The 24,398-nt window shown below is 43.2% G+C and overlaps 1 protein-coding gene across 1 annotated transcript; it reads left to right on the plus strand.

Annotated features, from left to right (window-relative positions):
* Positions 1–2,492: 2,492 nt before the first annotated feature.
* Positions 2,493–22,924, plus strand: BFSP1 (beaded filament structural protein 1). Its single transcript, XM_005504990.3, has 8 exons — positions 2,493–3,131; positions 10,587–10,647; positions 14,174–14,269; positions 15,122–15,214; positions 15,924–16,031; positions 17,985–18,205; positions 19,585–19,670; positions 21,584–22,924. The coding sequence occupies exons 1-8, from the start codon at positions 2,761–2,763 to the stop codon at positions 22,516–22,518; spliced, it is 1,971 nt and encodes a 656-aa protein (XP_005505047.2). The 5' UTR covers positions 2,493–2,760; the 3' UTR covers positions 22,519–22,924.
* Positions 22,925–24,398: the final 1,474 nt, after the last annotated feature.

The raw sequence follows: 24,398 nt of genomic DNA on the forward strand, positions 1-24,398 counted from the left end.
TGTTGTGCATAAGGGATATAGCCAAGTTAGTCTGCAAAGAGTTTGTAGCAATAAAAGCAATTGGAGAAGAAACAAACCACCTACTCTATCAGGGATTTATTGAGCTAGGCAGTGGTAGGTAAACACCCGTGCTGGTACAATGGTGACGTATCATGTAGTGCATTTAAACTGCAAAGAGACAGCGTCAGGTTTTGTTCTCGGAAGAACAAGTCCCACGTACTCTGGGGACAAAGAGGGAAAAATACAAATTGTTTCTTCATGTTCCTTCTTATTTATAATGCAGGTATTAGATTAAAAAGATGGCATATTTTGTATAAAAGTGGTTTTGTATATATACTCACTGATTTAAATCTAAAAAGCTTCCAAGCAGTCGTTTGTCAGACACTTCGTTAGTGTGTGTATTGATAACCTTTCAGGCTTCAAACCTTCGCTAAATAGGAAATGGTGTGCAGGATCCATTTGTAAGAAATTCACCTTAGCAGTCCATTAGATGAGCCAAATAATTCAGTGCATGACAGGAGCGGATTGATTTTTCTATGTTATTTTTGATGCTCTTTCTTTGAAAAGAAAAATAAAATTTGCAGTCTAGCCCAAACTGTTTTTCCTTTCAGGCTGTTTTATTCTGGTTTGCTGCATTTGAGTGTTCATGAGCTGTCTGGAGGCCAAGGTGTCTCCTTAAGGCACTGAACTAGCAGGTGGAGCCTCCACCACAGAAAGTCACTAACACAGAGCCTGAGTGATTTAAGCTTTGGCCCAGTAAAGCTGCGTCTACAGCAAGTCAGCAGAGGAAACGGCTCAAGGTGAGATCCTGGTATCAGAAATCCTATCTTAGAGAAATGCATGTAATAGCAACACATGCTATAGCAAACCCAGATTTTTCCTGGCAGAAACCATGGGATAAATTTTAATAACCAAAATTAGCACTGCAAGGGTTTCCCTGCAGACAGGCTGATCTGTTTGGGGATATGGTGGGTCTGTACACATACTGTACACAAATATTAATTTTATTACCTGAAGGGCTAAGGTGCATGGTCAGCATGGAGTCAAGGCTGCTTCCAGCCTCAGAGAGAGGGATGGGATGGTACTCACATAGGCTATTATTGTGTTGAAAGGCTATCGAAAAACCTAAAAAACTCTTGCCATGAAAATACACTGTCCACAATCCAGCAGAATCTACTTTCTCATCTCTTCTGGAAGACTAACTTTGTAAAAAGCTCAGCTGCATTGTTTGGCTGGGCAGGCTTGTCCAGCCAAAGAGCTGCAAATGCCGACGTGTTTGTACTGCGTGGAAAACAGTGCTTTCATGTCCATTGCTATATAAAGATCCCAAACATTTGTAAAAAATCTACATCTGTTTTGCTATGTATGTAGTTCAGAAGCTTTTGTGAAGCTGCACAACGTGTGTCCAAAGCCGCCTTTGATTTTCTGAAAGATCACTTGATATTTCCTCGTTGCATTTCCAAATAATCTGAAGCAGAATAGGAAATATGCAGAAAACATCTTATTACTTTTTTTTTCCCTTTTGATACAGATTTAATAACAGAACCCAAACTTCAGAGCCATCTGAGTGCCCAGCTTCTTTTTTCACTTCTGCGCTTGCCGTCAGTGAGATCTCTCTCCATTAAGGTCCCAATACATGAGGTTTGAAGAGTCATGTAAGATGTGTCTGTTAAAAAATGAGTGACTTTTACAAAAATTAATTATTAACAGAGATCTCAACATTGGACTGTCTTGATGCTGGGCTATTTTGGCTGGGCTAGTAGACATGCTTCTGGAAGAATGGGCCCAAGAAGCAGAATTTTGTAAACGGAAAGACTGGGAAAAAAAAAAAAAAAACCACTAGAGGAAATACATACATCAATTCCAGAAAAGCTAAAACCTCTCAGGGAATGGCAACACACAAAACTCCATTATAGTGGGAGTGAAGGGAACCAAGGAAGGGTGGTGATTGCCCATGGGTTAATATGAAAAGTCCAGAAGAGGACATGGCATATAGCTATCCCCAAGGAAACTGGCCTCCCAACAGGGGCCTGTTAAACATGGGGCTTTTAGTGCCACTGCTGCTTTCATGCCTCTTATGCAAGGTAGAAATAACCTGCAGAAAAGACTGACATGAAGAAGCATGAAATGAGAACTGAATGGCAAAATCTTGTAGTTGGAGCAGTAGTCACATTGACTATTATACACTATTCCATCAATCTAAACAATTGCAAAACTGTCAAATAACAAAAATAAAACTCTGCCATCTGCTCACCCCAAAATCCTGGCTCAGCAGAAGGCCTCTGCACACAGCCCTGGGGACACCACCATGGGACAAAGCTCTCCCCCCAGCAGAGCCATGAAAGGCTTTGAGCTTAACCTCCAAAACTGCAAAGTGCTTGTTTTGTTGTCCATGGATAATGCTTTAATCTGCCGGGTGAAAGCTGGATGTTGCTCTCTTTTATTCTGGCCATACACAATTGCAACGCTCAAAAAGAAAAGCCCCTCGCCCCCCCCCCCATTCCCACTGCTCCTCGGAACTGCTGATGCCTGGATGGGCAGCCCCAAGGCGGGGCCACCGGGTTTTATTTAATTCACTGCTGCAGATGATGCCTTTAGTGCCACAAACTGCCCTGGAGTCAAGTCCTAATCATCTGGGGTGGGGTGTGATTATGTTCAGTTCTTCCTCCCAAAACCCCCCAGACATAATTCAGATCCAAACTGGAGAGACAGGCAGGCACGCAAGAGGGGAACCCAGCACTGCATACTCCCCCCAAAGCCATGTACAGGAGCAGCTTTCTGCGCGAGGTGCGCAAGGAGAAATATGAAAGGTCCGATGCCTACGATGAGCTGCGAGGCTCCCCCGAATTCGACAGCTTGGCCCAAGCCCGGGGTCTGGAGAACCTGCAGGAGCTCAACGAGCGTTTCGCCAGCTACATCAACCGGGCACGCGTCCTGGAGCAGCGCAACACCATCCTGCGGAAGCAGCTGGAGACCTTCCAGCGCATGGACGAGCTGGTGGGCTTGGACGAAGCCTTCGCCGGGCAGATTGAGTTCAACCGGCAGCGAATGCGGGAGCTGGCGTCTGACCGGGCCAAGCTGGAGCGGGAGGAGAAGGATGCCCAGCGCATGCTCGATGAATACCGCAACAAGTAAGGCTTGTGAATGGAGGAAGAGAGGCAGTATCATTTCCATAGCAAATCTTTGTAGTAAGGATGGGTTTGGTCTCACCAGCTGCTTCTCGTGCACAGGTGATGTCTCTCCATGTGCATCAGACTTGTAGCCAGGGATGGCCTGTAAACGCATTGTGAAAAGCAAGGTTCCAGGACTTAGGAAGCTCCAGTTCTGTGTTTCATGGTTTCACTGCTGCTACCCTTTTTCCTTGAAAATAAGAGAGGGTCTTATATTAATTTTTGCTCTAAAACTTATTAATTTTTTATATGTATAGCTGCCTGGACACTATTTAAATTGACTTTTTTATTAACTGTAACTAGGGCTTACTTTTAGAGTAGGGCTTATATTTTGAGCATTCTCAAAAATCCTGAAAAATTTTGCTAGGGCTTATTTTTAGGGTAGGTCTTATTTTTGGGGAAATAAGGTAGACAGGCAATTGCCCTTTCCCTTCCATGGCAGCAACTCCTTGGTGTGGCACCCATTGGTTGCTGTTGCTCATCAGCTCTAGGAGGATTTTGCTCTGAGCTGCAAAGAGGGAATAACCTAGTTAAAAAACAAACGGCTTGAAGCAAGTCTTATGCCTGAGCAGTAAAGTTACGCAATTCCAAATATCTCCTGGGATGTGTGGGAGATCTCTGATAAAGTCTTATTTACAGGCATTGTGAGGCACCTGGGCCAGTCTATGCCACCAACTACAGATGTGGAATGAAAAGAATGTAAATAATTTTTTTCCTGGTTTGTGAAATTTGCCTAATTATCCTCTTCTTCCTTGCATGTTACTATTTGCATCTTGTGTTACTAAAGCAATAGCTGTAAGAACAGGGTTTCCCCACCTTCACCTTTCTTTAACCTCCATGGCACCACGATTCAAAGAGCAAGAGCCTTAGAGGGTGAAGCACATCAGAGCCTCCGGACACATCTAATCTCTTCCCTCCAGCAACAGACAGTTTTGGCCATGTTGCTTAGTTGATTACACAATGAGACTTGGTGAGTATTGCTCTTGAAAGGTCTGCTCACAGGAGAGAAGGATCTTGGTTTCCTGTTATATATGGGTCAGGTTTCCCCCCCACCCCAAATGTATATTCGTCTGGTTCATTCAGGAAAATATGGCAGCAGCATGGAGGCTGAAGCAGAGCTTTTAATCCTGCCCACCAAAGTGTGAGGGGTGCACTCTGTATAATATGCTTTAGCTTAGTTAGAAACAATTCTCACTGATAGTGATGGGAAGGAAAACAGACAACACAGTCTTGATGGAAGTGCAGCCAGTCCCAGACAATGCTTGCCACAGCCACCAGAAATATTTTTAGTAAGGCAGCAAGTGAATCCTCTGGAGTGCTGTCTAGCTACTGCAGAAATACGTGTCCCTCAAGACTTCATCCCTTGTCTCCATCACTGACATTTTATCTGACCTTACCCAAATGATATGATTTTTTTTTGTCTGATCCTTTACTGATTTTCCCCTCATCTGGACTAGTAAGTGTAAGACATGATAATATTTTCCTTTTCTGTCTCTGATCATTTTTCAACTGGAAAGAGCCAGAAAACAGATACGTGATAATTGACATCGAGGGCATCTGTGTCTTTCGGCCATTGTCCCATGATGTGTTGCTATCAGCAGCCGTACAGTCCTAATGTACCCTCATCCTGTCCCCACCCCTGCATGCTGCTCGGCACACACCGCCCCATCTCCTGTCCTGCCACAGATATTTCTGGGGCAACCCTGAGATTTGAAGCAAGAAAATGAGCTGGGTGGAAAAAAACATCTTCAACCCAGTTTGGAGAGCTGCCACACAAACAGCCCATGGGGGCTGTGAGCTGTCACAGCTATAGAAATGCCAAGTCCTGATCTCTCTTTCTCATCTGACAGCAGAGAATCGCCCATCGGGATGCACTGAGGCTTAGTGCTGGAAATGGTCGGATGTCCACAATGCCCTGGCTCGGTGCCAGCAAGTAATAAGCACCTGATTAAGCAGTTTTGTATAGTGGTATTTATGAGCAGGAAATTCAGCCATGAGCCAATGCTGTAATTTAGCTGTTGGCACTGATGCTTGTTTGTGTGTTTTTATTACACGGTGTCTATGAGATTTTGACTAAACTCCAAGTTTAGTCAAAATTAAATACTTAAATGTCTAGCTGCATATTAGTAAAAAATTATCTACAAACTATATAGAAACATATAGCGTTATGATATACTTGGGCATGCTACATTATCTGTGTCTGGAATATTTCAGGCAGGGGAAGAGCCAGCACACTAAAATACACACCTCTCTCTTTGGTTTTGATAATTTTCAAGAAAAACTGTCCAGAAAACAATTAGAAAAACGTACCAGAAAATATTAGTTTGTACCAGCAATATTTTAACACATTCCTGCATCCACCTAAGCAGTTTATGGATTAACTGGCAGTATGGTTCCCCAGCAGCAGGGTTAGTGATCTCACACAGGATAATTTACTTTTTATTAGAGGTGCTTTATGCAATTTATAAATAGGTAGGGAAGAATACAAGACATTGAAACTCCTGGGGCAGGAAGCACCCAGAGAAGTGGGGTGTTCTTTTTTTGAAAGTGAGATTTTGGGGGTAGTTAGTGACTTGTTAGAAAAAATGGACGGTGTCTTGTCATACAATCCTGGGGTGGGTGCTCAGCAGCTGTAAACAAAAGTAAAAAGGAAACTATGACTATATCAAAGCCAACAACCTTGCAGTTTAAAAATCAAAGGTACACAGGGCCATTACAATGGAAGAGCAGTGGCTACCTTTGTGACAAATTCCCTTCAGTTTACATCAAAAAGTGAATATTGGTTTTATTTTTTCCTTTTGCGAGCTGCAGAATTTGACTTGAAGACAAACATGGAAGTTTTTTTAGCATCTGAAAAAAATGGATCGGGTTTTGACTTGCAGGCATTAAAATAAAGCCAGCGCTCTGACACCAGGTACTCTGCCTTCTCACCCTGTTTCTAGTTCAAAGCCATCCTGATGGCTATGATTTAGATAGTTAAACTTATAAGTAAAGCTCTCTAAACAAAATATAAAGGAGTAATCTTCTGTGCTGTGTTAGGGCCTTGCCATGTTGCTGAAACTAGAAGGATTCCTGTGCCGAAGAGCTGCTCTCCTACCTGGGCCTGCGCTACCCTTGCAGATGCCTTTCCCTGTACTACCAACATACAGGTTTCTTGCTTCGGTTTGAAACATAGAGGTGTCTGCTTTTGGCACACCAGGACTAACAAAATCTCTTAGAGTAGAGCATTGTGTACCAGTTAATTCTCAAATGTCTGTGCCTTTCACTAATGCAAAGAATTTTAGCTCTTAGAACCATTTTTTAATGCTCATAGTTTGGGAAATAGATTTATGCCTATAACTAGACCTTTTAAAGCTACATTTAAACACAGCAGGGCCTGGGACTGTGCAATTAAATGTGCATGAACCATTGAAAAGTAGGTCTTACATTAAAATTTATTTTTAAGTCCTCTATAGGCACATTCACAGCTTTTCATATCAACATGAATAATTCGGACTCTACCAATGGAGAATTCTTTCTCTTGAAGCTGGAAAAAAAAAGCATTACTAGGAATTGTTTGGATGCATCTCATAAAAAGACTAATTATGCTAATTTTATTGACCATCATTATTACAGCAATGTTGCATCTGGCTGTGGGAAAGGACTGTGTTTCTCTCTCCATGATATTGGGAAAGATGTAGAAACCCAGACTTTAGTACTCTTGACTGAACAGGATTAATTAATTTTAGAAATTAAAAGTCTTACTAACCGATTGTTTCATTTAAAATTCATTCACTAATCTTGTGGGTTTTATATATGCCATATGATTCTTTGGAAATAGCTAGACATAGAAATTTGCCCTGTGTTCTCCAAGCTGCACTGCGTGGTGATGCTCAGAGGAGCTGACACCCTTTGGGACCACAGTGGAGATCCAGCACCCATGAGGGGGAACAAAAACAAGTAGGAAAATGTGATAGCTGGGATCTGCAGAGCAGTAGAGACTCTGAGGCCAGTGAGCATCAGCAAAGCCATTTTTAAGAGCAGTGTGCAGGGGTTGTGTCCATGCTGCTTCTGTGGTGATATGGAGAGTTTAACCTGCTGCAGCACAGGTGAGGAGTTCCTCCCTGCCCTCCACCCGCTCCTCTTGCCCCACGGCTGTCAGCTGCTCAATAGCAGCTTTTTGATAACACAGGTAGCAATCACTTCATAAATCAGCAGAGCCCTCACGGGGCTCATCCTAGCTTCTGGTGTTTAACAAACCAAGCATTACTGGCTTGTCCATCATCGTTGTAGGACCAGCATTTTGCAGTTTGTGTTCTCTTTGGTATGCAAATTACTGTTGCCTCTATTGAGAAAAGGCTAGTGAAGTACCTCAGGGAAACTGAAAAGGAGGAAAGCAGCTTGAAAGTTTAACCTGGGCTTGCGGCAAGCCAGGTTTCATATCTTGCTGGAAGAGTTCAGCATGGTTCAACAGAGAGACAACATTTCCCTTAATATTAAGAGCACAGGCTTGACATGGAATAGAGTATCTGACCATTGAGCATCATGAGGATGTGTTATCACTGTTTTCTTTGGAGAGGAGCCAGCCCTTGCACTGCAGCAGAGACAGAGTCTGAATAAAAGGGCCTTGCCCTGAGGACCCCATCTCTTAAGAGCCCGTCTGTCAGCAAGAGACAGGAAGAGAGATGTACAGTGCTGCTGGAGCCGTCCTTTCCAGGTAGAGAAACCAGCCTGGCAGTGGGTTTCCCTCCTGCTCGCCTGTTACCATCACCAGCCTAGTGCCCTGAGCTATAGTGGAGTTCAAGGGGTTTAACAAACGTCTGTAAATCTGTTAGTGCCCCAACAGAGAGCTGCTAACCTAAGAGAGGTGAGGGAATGGGAACCTTTGAAGTGTAATGTACTTTCTTTGAGCCCAGCATCCCCCTCCACTCCATTTTTGTTTCCCCTCTGTGAAAAACAATATCTTTTTTTTTTTCCTTTATTATTTTTTGTTCCAAACAGTCAGAAAAGTTAAAAGCAGTCCTCCTTCAAAGAGTAAGCACACAATATTAACTCTCTCAAGGCTGCCAGGTGGATATATGGCCAGGTGACACAAGAGGTATTTGGGTGATTTGAGAGTGAAGGAAAACATAGCTGAATATTTTGGTCATTGAAATAATTGAGTGAGGATCTAGCAACTTGGCAGCTTTGAGCAGGTTGGAATGACATTAGGGCTGAGATTTAGAACCTGACTCTATTTGGGCATGTAAACCCAGCCTTTTATTGTAGCTATGTATTTGATTTTCACAAGCTGCTGCAGAAACCGAGTAAATGAAGTGTTTATTGTCCACTGCACGCAAAAAAATTTATAAGATAGAAAGAAAATTGGTTGGAGGTAAGCTACTTAATAAACGGGAGAAACAAAGGCAATCTCACTTTTAAAGCTGAATATTCTTGGTTATATCCTTGAAAGCAAAGCCTGTGTTACTACAATTTGGCAAAAACACATTGTTTTAGTTTTGTCAGAAAATAGCACTTCAGTTGAGGAGGCCCAATGATTTGTAGGAGTGATAATGAAATAAAATCTCATAATTTTCACTTGTTTCTTTGCTGTTCATGGTAAGAATTTAAAATAGGCCAGCGACCAACCCTGCTACTATGAGATTTCAAAAGAAGGGAAAGTTGGGAAACCAAAGCACTAAGTTGAGTCCATTTCTTTGTTCTGCCAAGTTCTTTCTTTGTGGTCCTGCTCAGTTCACAAGTGACCCCATCCCTTCAGCTTTCCAAGACATATTAAAAGAGATGAGAATAACATTGGCTGTTCGTCCTGCAAGAGATAAATGAAAGAAGTGGGGTTAACAAGACTATTATAATTTGATCCTTGATCTGTTCAGTCTAAGAACTGACACGTTCCCTGTTGACTGGAGCAAGTCCCCTGGGTGCCACTAGCATATGTGGGCTTAACTGATGGTTTCAGAAGACAGACAAGTGCTTATGTTCAATTCTGAATTTCAGCCAGGGTTCATGCTTATGTTGATGTCCATTGTTTGTACTGCAAATGAAGGATATTCACCACCAAAGCTGACTTGTCACCCACCGCGAGGGTTTCTTGTAGGGAGTAAGAAAGGAAAGCTTTTTATATTTCTGTATATCTATTATTTTAAGGAAAACAAAGGGATAAACAGGAATAGACTGTATTTATGTGCTTTGGCACTGGAAGGAGATGGAGTTTGATGAGCTGCTTGTTCAGTACTGATGGCAAAGCCTTGTACTATGAGATGCTTCTGGCTGTGTTTGTTTTTTTTTAATGGAGTCTCATTAAACTGTGTCTCCTATTTTATATATAGTTTATTTACGGAAAGGAATAAACGACAGTAATGAGCAATTAAGAAATTTTGTACTGTGCAACTAAAAGCATTTCCTAGAAGATAATTCTAGAGGGATTTTTTACAAGGTCCAGTAGTGACAGGATAAGGAGCAATGTCTTTAAACTGAGGGTGGGTTTAGATTGGATATAAGGAAGAAATTTTTATGATATGGGTGGTGAAACACTGGAGCGGGTTGCCCAGAGAAGCTGTGGATGCCTCATCCCTGGGAGTGTTCAAGGTCAGGTTGGACGGGGCTTTGAGCAACCTGGTCTAGTGGAAGGTGACACTACCCATGGCAGGGGGGTTTGACTAGATGAGCTTTAGGGTCCCTTCCAACCCAAATCGTTCTATGATTCTATGAAAATACAAATACAGAGCCATAATTCTTAAAAGAGTATGTGCTATTTCCTCAAATCAAAGGTACACAAAATATACATCCATTGTTCACTCAGTCCAGGAACATGGGCACAAGGCACGTGTGGACATTTTGTAAATGCATAAGAATATTTGACTGAATGTAATCCTTACTAAGAGTCACACATGATTTTTACCAAGCTGAAGTATTAATTGCTATTAAAGGGGACATAAAGCTTGATTTATTAAAGCACCCTAATATAGCATTATTCATACATAGTCAATATATGAAATTGCAACCTTTGAGTTTAATGTGTTTATCATGAAAATGCTTATTGAACAGAAAACCAAGTACAATGTAATTAAATGCTAATGTGCCAATGTAGCAAATACTCACATAGTAGCCACTGATGAATGGCTGTCACTATAGTCCAATGCCAGTCGAATATACTTTTATTGTCAATGATCTATTCTCGGGCTTTCTCTGAAAAAGTGATAGCAAATGTCTTCCATTGTCTTCTGCTACATAAGTTGAGGACAATTAGTAAATTCTGGAATTACTCTTAGCATCTGAGAGAAAAAAAAAACAGCTAATGCCTAAATAAATCTTTTAGGCCTTTTCAAGATTCATATTCTGCTTCAGTGTGAAGCATATGTTGTGTGTGATATTGCAGATGACAGTGCAGTTTGCAAAAGGATGAACCATTGACATTCATCTCCTTTCTTCTATTTGCAGGTATAGAAATGAACGTGAATATCAGCAGAGGCTAAAAGAAACCCTTGAACGTCTTAATAAGGTAAGCCTGGGAAAATGGAAAAGGAAAGGTCTTCATCATTTATTCCTCTGATTTAATTTACTACAGCAATCTTATTTGAAGAAGCAGTGGGAAGATAAAATGTCAGAGCAAGACATTTTTTGTCATCATACACCGATGAAAAGTTCTCTTTCCCCTCCAACCCCTTCCCTAAGCCTCGTGCAAAGGGCTGAACCTTGGCATGTGCAGTGCCCTGCTCTGGACAGCCCTGTTCATTTTGGTCATGTAGCACATGCCATCTGCAGCCCACAGCCTCAGCTGTGCTCAGGACCTCATTCATTTTTCAGTAAGACCGAGGACTAGGAGGATCTACTGCACAGCACTCCTTTAGAGCATCAGCAGATGGCTCCTGCATTCATTTCAGGACCGGGAGTTGACATATCTTTTCCTTCTTCCACATCCAATGTTAGCTTTGCTAATTCACCCTTGCTGAAGACCTGGCACACGTTTAGATGCCTTTAATCATTCTTTTTAACTCTTAACACTGTTTTTTTACACTCAGAAGACAATTTTTCCGAGTTAGAGTCTACACACAAAGGTAGGAAGAGTCCATTTATTAGTTGTAATGTGCAGTAAATTCATGTATTTAAGAGTCTGGAATATGACTGGAGAAAACATATTTTTTGCTAAATATTTCTTTTCCCCCTCTTTTCTTTTTTTTTTTTTTTTTTTTTAAATACAGTTATTGTGTTAAAGTATATTTAGAACTGATATCATGGCATGAGGAAATGATGATTGCATCCAGGTCTTGAAGTCTGTTGGATCTCAAAGCTCCTCAGTCCCTCACAGGATATGGTCAGTCCTTCCCAGGACAGACCCACAGCTTCCCACCAGACTTCCAAGCAAAAGAAAAGCTGCAAAACCCCCTGATTTGTTCCTTTCACAGTGAAACATGTGCAGTGTTTACATTGAGCTGCACTTTCCTGAATTAATGCTATGCGAATATCATAGCTTGAAGAAAGTGTAAAAGTTTACTAACATATTTAGGAAGTTTCCAAACCAGGTCTATGACAGTGAGAAAGCCTGAGTCATCTGCTTGCTACTTGCTTTCATCTGAGTGAAGAAAGTTGTATGGTATCTTTCCCCAGTTCTGTTTCTCACAGCTTATCCTTCATCTTCTGTTTTGGAAAACAATTGTGGGTGAATTAAATAGAGACTTTTATTTCCCCACTACAAATGGCAGGAGCCATTCTGCTTGAGCACTGTCATATCAATACTATGCATGTTTTATATTAAAAATAAGTGAGCTTTTCAGCATTTCTGTCTCCCGTGAGCTCTAGACATCCTGCATCGCTGCTGTTTTCCAGTGTACTGGCAGGGCTCTTGGACACCCTGCAAACTCTTAAAAAATATTTGTGGAGGCAAATATTTTTTAGGTGGTAGTTGGAGGTGGTGGGTCCAGCTTCACTGTTCTTCTCAGCCTATCTGTAGCTAGAGAAAAGTGAATTAATTTGACAACACCAGGCACATCTGACAAGATCTTGAACTGTGGGGGGTATTTTTATTCCAGGCTGCATCTGGGCTGCCCTTGTTGCAGCACCTCCTTGTGTTGGGGAACCAAATGCTGAAGAGAACACAGCTGATTTTCTGCACAGTGCCTAAGACGTAGCCCGAAACCTGCATGTCCAAATGTGATTTTGCATCTTTTCTGACAGATGGCGAATCAGTTTGGAAAATCAGCACACAGTGGTTCTAGAGGTAGCTGAGGGATTTGTCTTCCAAGGTAAATGAAAATGCTGCTTCAGCACATGAATCAGGGTTCTGGAATCAACACCTAAAGCAGAAAGGTTTTTCAGAAGTTGAGTGAATAACGAATACTGCAAAGTTCCGAAGAAAATGCGTAGGCGCTGCACTGTTCTAATAGAAAGCATCATCAATGAAGCTGGTGTATCTCAAAGCAGAGCATAAAAACAAATGTATTTTTCCCCTTTGAAGGAACATTTGGCAAGCCAAATGCTGCTTTTGCTTATTACATGCAGAAATATTTGCTTGTCTGTATTATCTAAGGACTTTGGGGCTTTTTTTGGCTCCCCCCCAAGCCTGGCAACATGACCATTGTCCTGTTGATCTTCCCCTCAATAGGAAGGCAGAAGAGCACAGAAAAGCAGCGGGCATTCCTGATGACTGGCTCGGAATGTGCTGGTCTGGATGTGTCTGAATCAGCTGCTGTCTCACAAAGCAGAGAGACCGCTGGAGAGGCTCAGCAGCATAATGAGACAGCTGACATCTACGCATTTTTGGAATAGCTTGTGCTGTGCATGTGCAGAAAGAAAAATCCCCTTCCACCAGTCATATGCTGCACCCATAGATTTCAGTCCTTTATTTGCAACCTGTGTTCCCCTCACCGACACACATTTACAGCTGGTAATTTTAATTTTAATGAAATCACAGCGCATAGGTAATTTTAAAGGGACACCTTTAAATTCTTCCCCCTCCCCCTTTTTTTACACACTTTAAGTTAAATGCAGAAATCAAGACTTTCTTGAGGCAAATCGCAAACTCTTGGAGGAACTTAAAAGTTTTGTAGAGTTGCAGGGAATAATCTGTTGACAACTTCCAAGATACTTTCTCAAAAGTGATATTTTACAGTATTAGTTAATGATAACCCTAACCAAGAAGACATGCATGAAGTAGAAGAATAAAGCTATTACTTTCACACTTACATATTTGTAAAATATATTGCCAAGTTCCATGGAAATTATTCTATATTCAAGGGCTTATATTAAGCAGCATAACACAGGAAAAAATCTAAATTAGACCTTTGAAAATGGAGATTTCGCTGGATTTAAGTACTAGTGCCACTCACACCTATGTACTTTGAGATCATGACTGCTAGTCATACACCTTGTCCTCTGATTAACTGGACGTTATGAACTTCCTTCCTCACAAACCCCAATATTAGGAATTTCTGCAGCAAACTGACCTTTAGTAGACTTGCTCATCTGTCATTTTTGTTCTTAGAAGTGGCTCCAAACGTGACAAACATTTGTGATACTGAAGAAGACACCAAAAGAAGAAGAGAAAATACTTTGGACCATCCTGTGTTTTTTTCAATAAGAGATTACTTACTGGGGATATTAAAAAGTTGTCAGGATACCTCAGGTCCTGCCATAAACCCTAGAGAAATCAACACCTTAGTCTGTTGATGTCTTCTGTTTAAGATTCATGCACCATTGCAAGCTTTTATTGTCAAAACCTGGTATTTCGTAGCATCTATTACTTGGTTCCCAGCATTCATAAATCATATGGTAAACATATTTTGACAGTGCCAGTGCCAACCTGTATCATACATTAGGTCTGTACAGAAAAGCAGCATGTATAATAAGAGAAGATGATGAATAAGGTGCCTGTTGTTTGTTGATTCCATAATACTTTCGTTTCTCTAGGCTTTAACTCTCCACACAGGTTTCTAAGCATGTGCAGTGATCCTTGCTATGGCCCAGTGGCTGCTGTGGTTTTGGTGCTCCAGCTGCACAGACTGACCGTACTGTGTGTCTCTGCGTTGCAGGAAGCTGATGAAGCACTGCTGTGCAATCTGGAGCTGCAGATCGAGTCCCAGTTCCTGCAGGATGACATTAATGCCACGAAGGACAGATACAAGAAGGTAACTGACTGAATTTGCCATTTTCGTTGTATCTTCCTTCTAGAGACGCCTGTGAAGCTTTCCTTTGTCCGCAATCTCTTCCAGTGGCAAATTAAAACAAATCCCGTTTGTGTTTTGGTGGGTAAATATAACACTGTATATTTTCAGTGGGCACAACAGTTGAAGTGTGGAGGTCAAGTCCAATGGCTGGCTGGTCGCAAATGTCTGAATTGACTCCTACAGGATCCAATGTCTACAGCTGTAGCCATGTCTTGAATTTGTTAACCTCTTATTATGATTTAACCTAACAGGCTGGTCAAACTGTCCTGTATTTCATGCTAAGCAGCTATTGCTTTCATCAGAGGAGGATACCCAGTTTTCTGGGACAGAGCATTCCAGTTAATCAGCAGACATGAGCCTGTGGCTGTATGATTAAGCTGCAGCCAATTAACATATGCAGCCCCCTTCTGCTTCCTAGGAGAGCTGTGAGGCCTGGTATCAGGCCACTGTCCCGTCTTTGCTGCTTTTGAAAGAAGAGGCTCACTTTTTTGCATCACATGGAAAGGTTTTGTGGTTCTCATTTTGAAAATCTCCTGTGAAATCAGAAATCACAAAATCCTTAATTAAGACTGTGAACTATGTCGTCACTTAGCCAAATGCCTGTAATGTACCATTAGCATGATGAACCTGTTAGCACACATGCACTCAAAATCAGGTCTAAAACCACACTCCAAAACCACATCTGAACAGGAACTGGACTTCTATGTACTGAAAGATATAAATATCTAGGAACAAGCCCCAGAAGTGGAGTACATTGAAGGGAGCACCTTGCTATGGCATTTTCTGATGAAGGTGTTTTCTACTTCTCCACAGAACCTTATGGAAATCCAGACCTATGTCAGTGTTTTGCAGCAGATTATCCAGACAACCCCTCGTGTGTCCCCTATAGCCACTGGCATATGTGAGGTAAGTGTTACTGTTGGTAAATACATGCTGCTCCAAGTAAGAAAGAGACAATGTTTACTCCTAAAGCATCCCAGATCCTCTAACTCCAACTCCAGGGTTAAATGAAAACTGCAACAGCTATGAGTAAGTACTGAATACTGAATATAAGAGAAAAAACTACCTGTAGTTTTGAAAAATGAAATTGATCAGGAGAAGAGAGATTGTGTTAGTCAGGTGTGCTCTGGCAAATGTGCTAGCCCCAAAAATGGCTAGTTCAAAGGCAGCAGAAGTGGTTGAGCTGCCTACCTGAGGAGGAGCTGGCAGGATATATCAGTATTTACAGAGAGAGAAAATCTTGTCCTGGAGGGGCAAGATGTGGTAAAAAGTTGTAAGTCAAATATATTGTTATAGAGTAGATGAAAATTTGGTGATTCCCACCAGTATGAATGGCTATGCAAAGAACATTTATTAGTTGGAAGAAGATATGAACAGCTACATCTACAGGGTCTAATTTCAACATAAGCTGTACTTCTACAGTCCTGCCATCTGAAAACCTTTATTCTTAAAGCCATGCCACAAGGGTTTACTTGAGGTTCAATACCCATCTTTGTCATTGTCTTTTGTAATTTTCTGTTTGTCTTTGCAGTTTATTTCCAGTAGTAGAATATCTTTTAGCTCTTTTTAAAAGAGTGAAACATACTTTCCTGTATTAACATTTTCTTCCAACCAGGAAAAACTGATAGCGGAGAGAAGGATCCCTGTTCTGCAGAGCCAGCTGGAGGAATACAAGAGCATCCTCTGCCAGCTACAGGCACAGAAATACAAACTGCAGACAGAGGTACTGCCATAACTAACCACAAACACCACTGTAGTGCTTGTGAACACTGCTCTTTTTATGGCCACATGGTCTTTAAGAGGGTCAGCTGGCTTGGAGACTTGGAGGTGTGTTTTCATTTTAGTTTTCCACCTTTGTCTTCAGCTGTTTCACTCCCTTTCTCTCGGTGGCCCAAATCATCAGGTTTAGATGGCCAGGGAGGGCTGTAGGTATCACAGCTACAGCGAAACTGTCCTGGCCTAATGGAGTGGCTGGTGGGAGAAGGTTTCCACTTTGCAACTAGATTCCTGCAGGATAGAGTCAGCAGGAGGCTGTGGACGGAGAAGTCACGTGGGGCTGGTCTTGCTTTCTTTCTCACTGAGCTTGGACTGGAAACTGGCGCCTTGAAAAATGATGGGGCACCTCCAGGGCTCCTTTCTGTCAGTGCTGAGCTTGCTGTGAGAAAGACTGGACAGACTTAGTAATCAAAAGTGAACATCCTTTGAAATAGGTGTTACGATACATTTGGCATCCTACGTTCATCCCTGTCACTACTAAGCACTAAGTCAATGCCAAAACCACTTACTTTTTGCCAATTCCTGATTTGCAGAAAATGACTGGTCAGGACTTTCGTATGTTGCTCCTGCCCATCTCTCAGCCAAAATTGCTGTAAATCAACCTTCCTCCTCCAGCCACTGTCTCCGAGCAAGCATTCAGTGCTGGGACAAGGGCTGCAGAGATGGAGGAGCAGCTAAAGGCTACAGTGAAGAGAGACCAGACCTGAATAACTGCCAATGGCAGGTCTGCCTCCATGCAGTTGAACATTTCTTAGTGGATCCAGGGTGTGAAAAATTATATACTGGCATAAAACGCCTTTTGGTGATACTTTGGACTCCTCTGGACAGCCATAGCAGTAGCTATGAGCATAACTTCTCTCAGTAGGGCACTCGGGGACAGTGCTAACCCCAGGTCTTTTTCCCTGGTTTCTTTCTCATGTGTGATGCTTTGGTGGAAAGGATGCATGTGCTCTGGGAAGGGCAAGAATCAATATACTGATAAGTGAGATAATGACTCAGTATAGGGACAAGGGGAGAAAATCAACCTCCTGCTGGCAGACGGAGAGAGGCGCTCTTTGGGGAATTAATCATGCTGCTTTCAAAATCAAATCTTCATGTCCCATTTAGAAAGAGTTTATTAATATATTAATTCTTATGCCTTGAGTTTAAAAGGGTGAAATAACTTTATGAGTGGAGGTCGATGGCATGGTTTCTTGTGATGGTGAAGGCTCAAGCTGATGACTGAGGTGTCCTGGAGCTCCTTTGCTGTCCTGTGTCTGAGTCTGATAACCATGTTGGTTATCGACCCCACTTCATGAGCACCAAACGCTAAAGGGGTTTGTGGAACCTGTCGGTCCCCTTGTGCTCTGCAGTATAGCCAAACTAATACCAAGGGACTTAACTCCTAAATTTAGGCCCTTAAAAGGTTTTTGAAATTCTTGCCTGTAACATATAGAAATAAATCAATTATTAAAGAATCCATTAGTCAGTTATTGCCCCATTAGCTTTTTGCGAGTGCATCTCTTTAAAAGCTGTTTGAAAAGGGAAAAAAAATCTTAAGTGATAAAGTAACTATAATAAATAGCTGAAGATAGCAGAAGAAAGTGAGAGCAGAATTACACTGCCAAAATATCCCACCTGTAATTCCTGGTCCTCGTTTTTGCAAGAGACTCATCGCCACCTCCTGGTCAATGTGCACTCCAGTGACTGGCATTGAGGCCTAACTGCACAGCACTTATTTTTATTGCTACAGTAAAAAAGCTGAGGAACTGAATGCACAAATGCAGTGAAATTGCTGCTGTGTTTCATCAGTGCAGCCTCACACATCATAATAAAATGTCTTGCCTTTAATTACCCTTGAAATGTGGGGATGCTGGATGCTTCAGAGCTGCTTCTTTCACCCACCAATTTTGTTTACCAGACAACCATGCTAGAGCAAGCAATTAAAAACACCCAGGAGAGTTACGACGATGAAATTCAGCTTTACAATGAGCAGATTGAAAACCTTAGGAAGGGGATAGAGGAGGCCGAGAGGACCTTGGAGAAGTACACGACCGACTGTCGCCAGCTGGTGATCTACCAGCAGTCCCTGGAGAACGAGCTGGAACGGTACAGGCGTATCATCGAGAACGAGGAGAGCCGGTAAGGCTGGATTTCTGGGCTCTCCCAAAGGGGCCGGTGATCTCTTTTGTCTCCTTTCAAAAATGTATGTTTCAGGACATTTGATCCACCCAAAACTATGTCCATTTCACACCTTTCACTGGTAGATATCCAGGGACAGGAATCTAAATAGATGCAAAATCTGGTCCAGCCTCTGCCAAGGAAAGGGTTAGAAACATTTTGAGCTGCTTCTTTCCATACAGCCCCATTTCCATAGGCTGTCCTGGTGTCAGTACATAGAGGTCAGGAGCACATGAAAGCAAACCGAATGCCCTCTCCACGGCCTGGGTGTCAGCGAAGCTGCTGGGATGTGACAGGCAGGTTGGTCTTGCAGTGCACAGACAGCGAAAATGTCCTGTAAAATGAAACAGTCTTCACAACAAGGAGGGGGGCGAGGGGGCGGAAGAGGAGACTGCAAGAAATTTACAATGATTTAGGTTGCGTTTAAACCTACATGAGGAGCACTGGCTCCCTCTAATGTCAGCCATCAGCCTCACACAGGGAAAGGAGCTGGGCTGTCACAGCAGTGCCCAGTGCTGCCTGCGCAGGCAGATGCAGCAGGACCAGGCTCCTGAACACCCAAACCACTGCTCTGGGTTGTCCAGAAGATGCAAGGGAAGGACATTCACTACTAATCAATCTCACACGTGGGGAACAGATCTTTCACCAACTTTCAGTGTCTCGTTTTGGACACTGCATTCTGGTTAGGAGCATCCCATCAGGGTAATTCTCAGCTCCAAAAATCAAAATGTGGATCTCTTGTATATCTACACAGAATATATATCCTTCCTAGAGGCCAAAATATCTGAAGTTCTGGCAGAACGGACTGGAAAGGCCACAGGTTTGCATATAGGCCAGCCTCTCAGTTATAATTTTTAACCCTTAATACCACTGACTCCTCAAATATTTACCAAGAAAGACTGCTCAGTTTTCTTCTTGCCCTTCTGAAGTCAGGCATATGCAGGTAACGTTGTAATGGCTACCAAATTTCTTATTTTACTGGCCAGCATTTACAGCTCTTGCTGACCTCTGGTAGGCATGGATTGACTGTTTGCCCATCCAAAATCTTTCCAAGTACTGTGCTAAATTACAAACCTGTTGCAATGGCTTTTAATTACTAGAGTAGTTTACCTAATGGAGCATCCCACATGTCCTGCTGGTGGAAACAGTTCAACTCCTGTGAAGGTGCTGTGGCTGTGTCTATTTTCCCCAGGCAAGAAACAGGCTCCCAGTGTTCTTCTTGACTCCTCACCACAAAGAAACACATTTCTTTAACCTCCATGCTTCATTTTGCACAATTTCACTTGCTCTTGATGGAAACGAGGGGGAGAGATCTGACCGATGCGCGTCTTCTCCGGCAGGTTAAACTCTGCTATAGCAGGAACGCCAGTCACACTCTTCACGCAGATCTATAGACCTGTCCAGCCTCAAGCTTCAAGGGGAAGAGGTAAACCTGTGACATATCTTCCTGTGTCTGTCAAGAGCAGCATCATTGTATTTTTAAGCTGTTTTTCCATTTGTCTTCCATGCAAACACCAGCCATGACAGCTTGACTCCAGGCTTGCTAAGTAAATGAAACAGTTTCAGCTTACCTCAGCTGGCTTTGGGACAAGTTGTCAAAGGCCAAACCCACAAACTAGTTTCTTTGTTAATTTTGATAACTTACTACTTAAGCCAATCAATAGAGTGAAGTCAGAAGGCACCTGAAACTGTGGCAAGACTGACTTGTTGGCCCACACTTCAGTTCTGTACAAGGAGCATCAGGGCATGTTGAGTGCTGCAGGCAGGCAGAGGACACTTTTTTGGGCCTGTTTACATGCCATGGCCTGGTTCCCTCTGAATGGTGTTTCTTCCGTGTTGTATGATTGCTTGTTAGAATGAGGATGCTTGTAAACCTGGTGACGAGGAAATGGCCAAGACTAAACAAGCAAGGCTCCTCTTAGCAAAGAGGGGAGCTGATTTATAGAGAGGTGCTCTAGGTACTAACATACTGGATGGCTTGCTATAGCTTGAATCCAAGGCTCACCAGGGTTTTACTAACAACAAACTGCCCCTGAGAATAGAGATAAGCTGTCAAATGAAGCTTTTCTTTGGGGTGCAGCTGTAATTTTTCGAACTGCTCTGTGAACTGCAGCATTTTTCTATTATATGGGTCCATAATGCCTGAGGCCAAATCCTCAGCAGCTGTAAGTAACTACTGTGCTGCAAAGTGTTGTTTTATACCCGCTGAGGATTCGGTCCGTCTCTTACCACACGTGCAAGGCAAACAGGGTGTTTTATGTGCATTACTGCACCTGTGACATGGGACAAAACAACTGCCTGTGGGAAAGCGTAGTAATAGCTATCTATATCTTTGTTCCCCTAATTCCCAGCACCACCCTCTGCCTCCTCTGCTCTAGCTGTTCATGCCATAGGAATCAGTAGCCTGCCTGTGTTCCTGCTGAGCTGTCATGGGGTCTGTGGTTGCTGACTGCCCAGGAGACCAGAGTCCCAGCCTGTGGGCTGGGATTTCCTCTGCACGGGCCTCCAGCTCCTCCATGTTTGAGTGATGCCAAAATGATGTTCCTCAGCACCGCACCGCTGGCGGGGCAGCTGCTTAGCTCTGAGCCTGCTGGCCGCTCGCTGTGACATGCCTCCCTGCATCTGCCCGTGCCCAAAACTGCTGGGAGAGGAGGTGCCTGGCTCACTCTTAACTCCCCTGGACACGAAGGCAAGGCGCCCCCATGCTGTGCCCATCTTCAGAAGCACTGGAAGAGCTGGGGATGACCCTTACCTTTCCCATCAGGCCTGCACTGCTCACGCAGCAAGGCTGCATTCAGAGGGAAGGTTTCAAATAGGGCTTTTGTTTTTTTTCCCTCCCTAAACCCTAGCAGGAGTTGTAAAAGCCAGAGAAGCTAGTTAGTCCTACTGCCGTGCCATGCAAGACTTTGGGCACCTGGCTTCAGTCTCTGCCTTAGGAGATGAGGTTTCTTGTCTAGTGAACAGGGCCAAACCCTGTCACGATGCCTGGGAGGAAGGTGCTTAGCCCAACTGCAGCAGCAGCCGGAGGTGAACGCTTCTGCTGAGCATTAATGCCGGCCTGAAAGGTGAACTTTTTGTGCAGCTGCTTCTCTTACACAAACAGTTGTTCTGTCCCCACGCTGCCTGTGGCAGTGGCGACCTCAGATGCAAATTGACTACTTGGCCAAGGGAGCTCAGGCAAAAGAGGAGGCTGTTTAATGTGCTAACAGAAGCTATGCTCACATGTGCTGCTGCATTCAGCTCTCTACATGCAGCAGGGCAAGCAAGAGGAGGCTCTAGCATTTGCAGCAATTGTGTTCAGCACTGTTTGTTGTTTGCTTTGTTTTGTTTTTTCCCTAGATATCACCCAGGCCATGCAAGATATTGCCAGTGTGAAGCCCAGACAAAAAGCTCTGACAAAGAAAATTGCCAGGAAAAAGGAGCTGATGTCTAGAGACATAACTGATGGTCTCTCGCCTGAAAGAATGTACGAAAGAACTCTGGAAGGTTTTGACCAAGACCAGCTGGAGTTTGTGCACGAAGGCTCAGTCACATGTGAACCTGGGCAGGAAGGATTAGAACTTGCTGAGAAAGAAATGGGCCCAGAGGATGTACCTGATGGAGCCCAGATAAGTAAAGCCTTTGACAAATTTTGTAACATTGTGAGGGAGAAAATAAGAGTCTGCAAGAAACCAGAGCCAAAACCTGAAGGCTATCCCAAAGGGCGTTATGTGCTGGTGACAGGGGAGGAAGGCTACGAGGAACCTTCCGTCTTGGCCCCCTCCATCCCACCTGTGGGAGGGATCACAGTTTCAATCAGCAACGGGAAGGTGATGAACGGTGGTGAAGTGGAGCCCATCCCAGAGCTGCCCGAACCTGGTGAACCAGCAGAAAAAGAGAAAGAGCTTATCTGTGAAAGAAGGGAAGAGTTTGAACTCCAAGAAGAAGAAAAAGAAGACGTGCTTGAATGGGGGAAAAAAGCGAGAGGAAAAATTGAGCAAATCATAAAGTATCCAGACATCTCTGAGCCTGAGACAGTTCCTTCCCCTGGTCTGGTAAGCCCAGCCGAGCCAGGAGTCCTTCGAGAGACAGAATATGACCGAGAAGATAAGCAGGGCCTTTTGTTCCGGGAAGCAGGCTTGCCTAGCTCCATGAGCTACGAGAAGGTGGAGGTGGTGGAGTCCATCGAGAAGTTTTCAGACGACAGAATCCAGTCATACGAAGAGACGGCGATGATTGTGGAGACAATGATAGAGAAGACAAGCAAGAAGAAACCAGGTGACAAAGGCTCTTAAGTGACACGCCCCCCCCTTGATAGTCAACTTGTCTGGCATAGTTATTAAACGACTGTTTTTTTTCCTGACCGAATGATACAGTAGTGAGATTTTTGCTGTTTGGTATGGAACAGATTGAAACCCTGATGGCAATTCTGTCTGATGTAGGCTCACCTTTGGTGCAACAACCGTTGGAGCACTCCAGGGCAACAAGTAATAGGCACATCCTATGCAACTGATTTTCATGATTAGGACAAGTTGAAAGTAATTATTATTATGGAGCTGCCTGGCTTTCCACCGTATCTGGAACAAATTTGTGTATTCCTCTACTGCTCCTATAGCTGCCGTACAATTCCCCATCTCTCAGACAGCTGCAAATGTTAACTTGTGACATCTGGTTCATTTAATAAAAGTTTTGCCTTCTACCGAATATCCCCGCTGTGGGTTCGTGTTGCCTTTACCATTGACTAATAGTCCCTGCTAGTAAAAGTCAACTGACTGGGTGTACAGGAGTTCTTCCAGGGGAAGGGATGGACACCTCTTAAATAACCTATTCCAGATCTCTTTGATTTACAGCCCTTAAATAGAGAGGAGCTTGGCAGACCTTTCTTTTTGGATCTAAAGACAAACTGTATTTGAATTAAGATCTTACTGTGTATCATCTTCTCAGAATAAAACCTGAAATTGCGGCAGACTGGAGGATAACTTGCAAAAGATACTAAAGTCATTGTACTTCACCAACACGACTATGATATTTATGAACGCCAACAACCTTTTGAGCAGACTGCAGCCAACTCAAAAGACTGTGTGTTTTGGTATTTTTTGTGAAGTAGCTCCTTGGCCCGTAGCAGTTTACAGAATCCAATGCTGCTGTGGGATCCTGCTGCAGCCCAGGCAACTGTGGTCCCCCATGGGATTGCTACAATGAGTGGTGCCTTTCCATGTCCCCATGCCCAGGGATGCAAAAAGCAATACTGCAACAGCCTCTTGCAGCTTCCAGAAAGCTTCGATTCAGGAAAAAAAAATCCTTCACCTCTCTATGCGCAAATACCAAGCACTATTTAAAGTGCTGGTGCATCATTTAGGCACCAACTTGACTTTAGATGTACCAATAATCCTACTTAAGGCAGGTACATACTGATGTACTTCCTTAGTTTGGGCTCTACATATTTCTTCTCCCATCCCAGTTCTCAAAGTTTGCTCTTCAGCTTTTGGCATTGTTATGCCTTTTCTTTCCTGCCTGATTACTCCTGTAAATAACATTTGAGCTGACAAGCCTGAGTGTCACGACTACCTTCTCATATCACCCAAGGCTTTCCTTTGATATTGTTGGTGTGTGTTTTCTTTTTTATTAGTGACATCCAGTGCAGGTGTAGTATTTAATCTGCTCTATCATATCTACTAAAGTGGCACCTTCTTTGAAGCAAGGACAGGTGACCCACAGTCACATTTTTACTTAGGATTGTTGACACTGTTTTATTGAAATGCTGTGGAAGTATACGCCAGACATGGCTTACTAGGGTGTATGCTGCTTTTCAGTTTAATTTATTAACAGTGTAAATAACTGCAGAGAAGGAATTTATCACTGCATATGCAGGCTGCAGCTTCAGTCAACGCCACGGAGGCAGCACTTCAGGAGAGCCTGGGTTGGGTGTCTGACGTGACTATCCCGTCACCTTTGGCTGTTCTCTGTGTGGAGTCACCACTCTCCACTGCTGACACAGAACATGTTTTTTTCTGATGCACATAAACCTTGTTCAGCAGCTGGACAGGATAAATATGTGGGTTTACTGGCACGTTTTCTTTAAGACATCTCTTACTGCATTGCATAGGCAGCAACTTGAGGTGCAAGCGGTGACTCGAGCTGGTGCTCAGCTGCACTACAGCCACCAACATCAGAA

The sequence above is a fragment of the Columba livia genome, chromosome 3 (genome assembly GCF_036013475.1).
Source record: "Columba livia isolate bColLiv1 breed racing homer chromosome 3, bColLiv1.pat.W.v2, whole genome shotgun sequence".
Lineage (NCBI taxonomy): Eukaryota > Metazoa > Chordata > Aves > Columbiformes > Columbidae > Columba > Columba livia.

Coding starts and splice junctions, on each gene's coding strand:
- BFSP1 (XM_005504990.3), top strand. CDS start 2,761: ATGTACAGGAGCAGCTTTCTGCGCGAGGTGCGCAAGGAGAAATATGAA. Junction 15,215..15,923: donor TAGCCACTGGCATATGTGAG/GTAAGTGTTACT, acceptor TCTTCCAACCAG/GAAAAACTGATAGCGGAGAG. Junction 16,032..17,984: donor AATACAAACTGCAGACAGAG/GTACTGCCATAA, acceptor TTTGTTTACCAG/ACAACCATGCTAGAGCAAGC.